Source organism: Rhinatrema bivittatum, chromosome 4 (genome assembly GCF_901001135.1).
Source record: "Rhinatrema bivittatum chromosome 4, aRhiBiv1.1, whole genome shotgun sequence".
NCBI lineage: Eukaryota > Metazoa > Chordata > Amphibia > Gymnophiona > Rhinatrematidae > Rhinatrema > Rhinatrema bivittatum.
The window spans coordinates 435,668,147-435,676,077 of NC_042618.1; the positions used below are offsets into that span (position 1 = coordinate 435,668,147).

At 46.5% G+C, this 7,931-nt stretch overlaps 1 protein-coding gene across 1 annotated transcript in view; it reads right to left on the bottom strand.

Annotated features, from left to right (window-relative positions):
- The window catches only part of APPL2 (adaptor protein, phosphotyrosine interacting with PH domain and leucine zipper 2), a 92,778-nt gene extending 85,058 nt beyond the window's left edge, over positions 1-7,720 (bottom strand). Inside the window, exon 1 of the mRNA XM_029601533.1 lies at positions 7,508-7,720. Within this exon, the coding sequence (XP_029457393.1) occupies positions 7,508-7,561 (54 nt within the window). The 5' untranslated portion in view covers positions 7,562-7,720. The remainder of the gene's footprint in view (positions 1-7,507) is intronic.
- Between the last annotated feature and the right edge of the window lie 211 nt (positions 7,721-7,931).

The following is a 7,931-nucleotide window of genomic DNA, read 5'->3' on the forward strand; positions in this document are numbered from 1 at the left end:
AAGCACATGCAACAGATGCCAACACTGAATCTAGCTGGAGTGGCATCGGAGCAGTGGAGCTAGCAGTGCTCAGGCAGCTGGTGGACACATGTCTCGTGGTGCTTTATTGTCTCTTCCTGACAAAATGGCCACCAGTTTGAAGCTCAGGAAAGGAATGGAGGCAGCTGATGCAGGGGGAGGGAGATCCAAACAGTTCCAAGTGAACATTGCTCACTTCAGTGAGGAGGAATATTACAAAGTAGATACTGCTCTACCCACCTTACTTCACCCTACCCCACCGCTCCCGACATCATGAAAATATGCCAAAAATATAGTATATATTTTAGGTATACATACTACGTGCAGAAAATAGAGCTAACAAGAGTATAACAGTGCTATTTGACAATACTTATATACAACTAAAAAATACAAATATATAGCACATAGAAGTCCATATTCAAAGGCATTAGCCAGCTAATTCAGAAGTAAATGAATATTTGGGCACTTTAACTAAAATTAGGGGCATTCCAGGAGCTGAATTGGTCAGATAAGTTATCTGGCTAACTCAGATATTCAAAGTTAGCTGAATAACTTATCAGGCTAAGTCTGGTCACCCCGAGGACCTGTCCTAAAGTTAGCCAGTTAAACTTAGCTGGATAAATAGGTTAAGTTAGCCAGACAAGTTTATCCAGCTAACTTGACAAGCCACACAAGTGGTTGAATATGGACTTCAAAATTTCTTACTCCGTGACGTTATATTCCAATACCTACACCCAACAAGGACTGAATTACATAGTCTGAGCAAACAAATAATTATGGGAGTAGCTTGCTTGTTACGGCGGTCACTACCCTGAATCAATTAAGCCGGATACTTCACTGGGAATACATATCCAGCGCAACACACTGCTTCAACGGCAGGGGGAATAAAGAAAAGAGGAATTATATTCAGACAACTAACAAGGACTGAATGGCACAGACTGGGTAAACAAATAAGCATGGGAGTCACTTGCTTATTGCAGCAGTTGCTATCCCTGACCAATTGAGCTGGATGCTTCGCTTGGATGCAGCTACAGCGCTGCTCTCTACATTAATAGCAGGGGTAGAGGGAAACTGGAACCAGGGAGTTGCTGATGGGGGCCCAAGAGTAACAGATAAGTATGAGGAAAAAAAAAAAAGTATGAAATCTTGCTGGGCAGACTGGATGGGGGCCGTTTGGTCTTTTTCTGCTGTCATTTCTATGTTACACTAGAATATAAAACGAGATTAAAGAAAAATGCCTGAAAGACAGGTGAGAGAGAGATTGGCATGTACAGAATAAGAGAACACTGAAGTTAGAAGACAGACAAGATGAAAGCAGAAAAGTGACAGACAAAAAAAATGAACACAACAACATTTATCTCCATCTTCTCCAATGATCCTTCTCCCTTCATTACCACACTTTAGCTTTTCCATCTATTTCCCTGATTCTTTCCCCATTGATCCATCTGAGCCCTCCCTTTGCCTGACTCTCCCCCCCCCCCCACCCCCCGCAACATATCCTACTCTCCAGCTCCTTCTCTGGCTCTCTTCCATCTCCAGGTCCCACATCAGTATCCCATCTGGCCTGCTCCCCCTTCCCAGTTTTCTATTCCCTGTCTTTGTATTTCTCCACCTCCCCCACTACTCTGTTCTTGGATCTCTCTACCAGGCATATTTATTCTCCCCCAGCTCCCAACCAACATCTCCCTTCTTCCCACCTCTCACCTCTTCTACCCCAACTTGCTCTCCTCCCCAAAGCAACAGGTGAGCAGAAGCAAAGCAACCACCACACGAAGAGGAATAGCGGGAAAGTGAATGTACTTCCTGTCCCCATGATTGTTTCCTCCTACCTCTGTGCTGAATTAATTTATCAGGAATATGAGAGAACAGAAGGAAGAGGAGGCAGCAGGTGTGGGGACAGGAAACATGGTGCATTCACTACGCCTTGAGGTGCTTGCTTTCTCTGCTTTACTTCTATGACCAGCTGCCTCTCCTGCTAAAGGTGGTACTTATGCCTGCTTCCCACCTCTTGCGAGATTGGGAGACAATGCAGGTGTTCAGGGAGGTGGGAGGAAGTGCAAATCGGTTCTGACAATGGGTTCGCTGAGAGCAGTTAGGGTGGCTCTTGCGACACTGGCAGGCAACCGTCTCCTGTAGGTCAGGCTCTCCTCGTGTGTGCTGTAATGGTGGCCTTGCTGTGTACCCCTGACAGGCTTCCGAGTACCTCCTCAGGTACATATACCCCATAACTGATCTATAAGTACTTGATCACATACTTTGAAGTACAGCAACTTGCCACACAAGTAAATTCTCTCTAGAGAAGAAAAAGTTGACAGGGTAGCTTTACAGAACATTTTGAAAGCTGCCTTGTCCTGAGATATAAACTTCTGTAGCAAAGCAGCAGACTGGTCGTCATGAAACATTTTCACATCTCCTCGTTTGTGTGTTAGATATCCGGGATCCTCTTCCTATCCTAGGAGTACCTGCACTTGCTTCTCTATGTGTAGTCTGGTGCATTTCCTAAATTATACATGCCTTGATTTTTACTACAGTTCCTGTTGTGCCAGATGGCTGATGTCAACTGGCTGCCTTTGATGAAACCGCTGTTTCAAGGCAGATTAAAAAAAAGAGGCCATTCCTCTCACCAGCAGCATCTCAGGGGGATCTTTATGTTATTCTCAACTTTACACACTGCTGCCTTTTCAGCAGGCAGCCCCAGCCATCATTTCCCAAGATTTCAACCTTCTCTAAAACAAGAATATTTCTTGCTAAATAAGCAGGGGGGGGAAATGGGGTTTTTTTTTGCATTGGTTTGCAATTTATTGATAACTGTGGAAACAATTTTACCCCACTATAAAAAAAATTCAAAGATGTTATATATGAATTTTCAAAATCACACAAATTCCTCTGTCAGATATCATGATTATCAGTGATTCCACCAAAACGTTCAGTCTCTTAAAGCAGAAAGATTACCAACAATTTTTTTTAATGATTTGGAAACCACTTACCATAAAAATATGAACTTAAATAACTTTTTTCATATTGATTTTAGTTTTAAATTGTGACCTACGAAGTGAAGTGGAAAGATTCTGAAAGCTCCTTCTTTAACCACTCTCTGCATTTTGGATTTTGCAGAAAATTAAAAAGACCCGCCATAAAGGATCATCTTCAGCTGCCCCAGCTGGCTTCATGGCCCTCACCTCGATTTGTAAAAATCATGAATGCCGCAGCTGAATGAGGCGTTAGGGAATGAAATTATTGAAAAGCAGGGGCCAGTGGCCATGAAACAGATCTAAATATCTTATCACAAAATAAGCAAGGAGAATGCTAAAGTATGAGCCATTCAGATCACCAGACACTATCACGCCAAGGTCCTTCTCCCAGTCCGTGCACATCAGTCTTTCTCCCCCAGTAGCATTTTATGAGTTATCAGGAAGGCTGCTCATCCTGTAAAAATGTTGCTATGGGTTTGACAGCTGCTTGGTTTTGATTGTTAATATCACTACCCTTAACATAAGGCTTGCAGGTAACCTACATGGAGCGGCAGTTACTAACATAAGAAACTTGCTGGGAAGATTAGAAGGACTATTTGGTATTTGTTTCTGCCGTCTTTACTACGTCACTATGTGTGTGAGAAAAAAAATTGAGAACTACGTGAAGGGCACATACTCTAGAAAGGGAGAATATATTGTGACGAACTAAGTGGTCCTGCTGCTTCAGAAATATAACTAGCAGACTACAGAAAGAAAATGGTAGAAGACATTTTCAGAAGTAGTGCTTGTTATAAACAGCGATAAAGACCACCACCAATACGTGCACTACTAACCTAGAACTACTTTTCAGATGGTGGGATGCACAAGAAGAAAGGCTAATATACATGCGATTAACTTAAAACATTTCTTGACCAGCTTTTCAGAGCTATATTTCCTTTATCAGGTCAAACCAAAATGAGCATGTCAAGAGCTCATTCTGTTTTGACCTCATGGGGTATGGCTTCCAAATGCTAGTCAAGCAATGCATTAAACTGGCTGGAGGAGTGAGAGTGGCAGCAAACGGTGGGGGTAGGAAGCAGCAGGGCTGCTGCAAGGGTATTAGGCAGCTTAAGCCAACCTTTACGCTCGTGCCTTCCCACTTACATAGCTGCCTATCGAGGGCAGGTGTGGCACAGCATCCCCCCTGCTCTCTCGCCCCACTCGGCATCCAGCTCACCTTCTTCTAAGTCCTGCATCCCCCTCTCTTTGTCCCCTGTCCAGAGTGCCCAGCATCACTCCTGTTCTTCTCCCCTCCCTTTCATCTCTTTACTCCCTGCTCAGCGTGACAGCATCACCTCAAACTCTTTGCCCCCTTTTTGCAGTATCCAGCATCCTCTCTCTCTCCACTCCCTACCTGACCAGAATCCTCTCTCTCTCTCCACTCCCTACCTGACCAGAATCCTCTCTCTCTCTCTCCACCCCATCCTCACCTGCTCCGTACGGTCTCTTTTCCCCACCTTCTAACATCTACCCAGCATCTATTACTTTCTCTCTCGAGGTGCCGTGCTTTAAAAGTGGGTAGGTGGCACCTGGATGTTTCTGCCACCCCACTCTCCCCTCCTCCACATTTTGGCACCCTAGGTGACCACCTAATTTGCCTAATGGAAGAACCTGCCCTGAAAGGCAGCAGTGGCACTTTTTGGGAGAAAGAGGCATGAAAGCCACAGCACTAAATGCTGGATGGAAGAGAGAGCACGCGCAGGAGCACTTGGTGGTGGGAGGACGGCAAGGAGAAGACACAAATGAGCAAGGAAAGGAAGAGATGGGATGGAAGAGAGAGTGCGATGGTACTGGGAAGAATCACAAGGTAGAAAGAGTGACTGTACCTGATGAAGGATAGAGAAGCACTGGGTGGGGGATGATTGAAGGAGAGTGTGTGGTACTGGGTGATAGAAGAATGGCAAGGAGAAGAACAACTGTAACAAGGACTGAAGAGATGTTATCTAATGATGGGAAGGAAGTGAGAAAGCAATAGTACAGGGACGGAAGATGGGAAGTGTGTCACTGCACTGGATGGAAGGGGTGGAAAGGAGAGAAAGCAGCGATGGTGGGTGGGGAATGGGAAAGAGAAAGAAGAGAGCAGTAGTGGTGGTGGAAGGGAAGGGAAGGGAAGGGGGCAAGAGAATTGTGGTACTAGATAGGTGGGTGAGGAAGAACAAGCTGGCACCTGCCCCCAAAAATGGCCTGCCAGCCCTTTGCCACTCCAGTTTCAGACTAGGGTTGTTTACCTCTAAGGTGCACACGTGCACAGTACCTCACACTTCCTCATGGTTGCTGTGCATGCTGTACCTCGGCCCGTGTGCCACCCAGACCCAGATCCAACATGTGAGAAAAGTTAAAGCCATTCTGCTGCTTGTCCTCGGGGTTGGCATGTCCTGTATGCTGACTTCGCAATGAAGTGGGGATCAGCATGGAGAAAATGCCAGACCGGTGAGTTTTGAATACACTCACGGGGCCGGCAAACAAGGAGACGCAGAGGAAGGCGCTCCTGCCTGCCTCCCCCAATGCGGCACCGGCAGAAAATGGACAAGCCCTGGAGGAGCCACCAATGGATTCCATGCCATCGGTGGCTGAGAAAAGAAGAGGGAGAGGCCAGGCCTGGCCTGGCCTGGGAGCGACAGGTAACCTACCTGCATGTGTGAGAGATTAACTTGCCAGCGTGTGCACGACAGAATGCCTGCCTGTGACCCTTTGTGTGTGTGCGCGTCTGCTACTTTTTTTTTTAAGTAGATGTTATTTGATGTGTCTGCTAGTTTGAAATATTTTATTGGTCTATCATATTTTTAAATATTTAATGAGTTTTTAATTATTGGATGTTATTCTAATCATCAGGGACCCAATGTTCAGCTGTATCCAGTTAAGTAACAACCAGATATAACATATCTGGCTTAGTTACAAGGGATAACTTGCCGCATGACTATGCCGCTGAATATCCACGCACAAATCATTACTTAGCCAGATAAATCATATCCGGCTATGTTAGACCAACCATAGAGCTGGTTTATCTTACCTGACTAACTTAACCGGATAAGAGTGAATATCGCTACTTATCCGGTTAACTTAACCAGATAAGTAGCACCATCCTGATCCACCCACTGTCTGCCCATTTTTTATGCGGATAGTCAGGGGCCCAGCAGAGAGCTGGATGAGTCCAGTTTATCTGGTTATCAAGCACTGAACGCGCTTTGAATATGCCGCCCCAGACGTTTTGAAATATTTATGCTTTTTATTAGTATGGTTCATGTTTTATACTTCTTTGTTTTATTGTTTCTTTTATGATGAATGGCGGTTTCCGTTTTTTCTATTGTTGCACTGCATACCAAATCTGGCTTGTTGCAGTTTCCAGTTCACTTGTCTGCCTGTTTCTATTTGTACTTTATGTTCTCTTCTGTATTTGGGGAGGGTCTATCTGTGTGTGAGCAAGGTGAGGTATTTTGGTAGCATGTAGTTTCTGTGGAGGGATCTATAGCAGCCTGACTTGTTCTGTTTTTCTAATAGGAGGTTTATTGCTGTCTTAGGGCCTGGTGTAATATTTCCACTGCTGCATAGGTAGGGTTGTTACAGGATGACAGGTGTGCTACTTCACAATGTGTCGGACAGTGGAAGATGCTGGTGCTGCTGTTACTAAGGTGACAAATGAATTTTAAAGGTTTTTTTTTTTTTTGCATGGTGAATTGTAAGGGTCAAATTCCTAGGTCTATTGTTGGGGGAATTTTCTATGGATACAGATTGTGTTACAGAACTGGAAGTGCAAGATTTATATTGAGACTGTCCCTTCTTGCATAGACTTTATTCTCATATCCATATAGAAGGAATGGTTGAACAAGGCTAGCAAATAATGTTAATGCTTGCTTTACTGGGAAGTTGAAACTGCACAGAAGTGGGGGGGTGGAGAGCTTAATGTGTGTAAATGTCACTTTGGCTTGCCCCCGCACAGAGCTAGGGTCGGCAGGGAGCTGCAGCGCCGAGACTGGGAAAAGCCTAGCGGTAAGTCCAAGGCGAGGACTAAAAGAGCGCACCTATCACATTTGGGCGGGGATCCTGCTCGGCCGACTCACCACAAAAACAAGGCGCTCCCTCCCCCTCAGCGGGCCACGTCTTGACCTAGGCGCTGGGCGGGAGGGATGCCCGAAGCGCTTCCTAGAGCGCTATAGGGAAAGGGGGAGGGCTTTAGTGCGGCGGCGGCCTCCCTTTTCCCTCCGCCGTCGAGTTTACACACTCACATACTCAAACAAATAATAATAATAATAATAATAAACCTTTCCCCACACGTGAAGAGAAAAACAAAACAACCGCCCCCGGTCCCCCTGCATCCCCCGGCCTCACGCCGCGCCGCACCCCTCCCCCCGGCGGCGCGTGCCCGTGTCCCGCCCCGCGCACATCCCCGCGGGTCGCCACCGCCGGGGGAGAGGGAGCAGGCGCGGCCCGCCGAGGTCCTGCGGGTCGGGGGGGTAGCGGAAGCTTCTCCCCTCTCCTACCTGCGGGCTGTCCTGCAGAGCCTCTTCCAGCAGCAGTCTGTCCACAGCGGGCATGGCGGCGAGCGATGTGGGAGTGCTAGCGGCTGGGCTCGCCTCGCCTCTCCGCTGCCCCCGAACCGTGTGACACGTCGCGCTGGGGCGAGGCTTTTCTTGCCCTGGAGGCGGCGGCAGAGAGCCGGTCCCAGGCCTGCGTTGGTTCCCCTGCAGCTTTATTCTTCCAGTGCTTTTTCCCCCCCCCCCCCCCTAGCTAAAGAATGTTTTCTGGCCCAGTGGCCTTGCTTCAGTCTGTTGGCCGAGGAATTAGTGCTACTAATAATTATTATATTATGATATTTTATTTATTTTTAAATAGGCGACAAAAATGTAATTAATCACAGTCTAAATTATATATGCACTGCGTTTATCAATATATAAAGCAATAAAA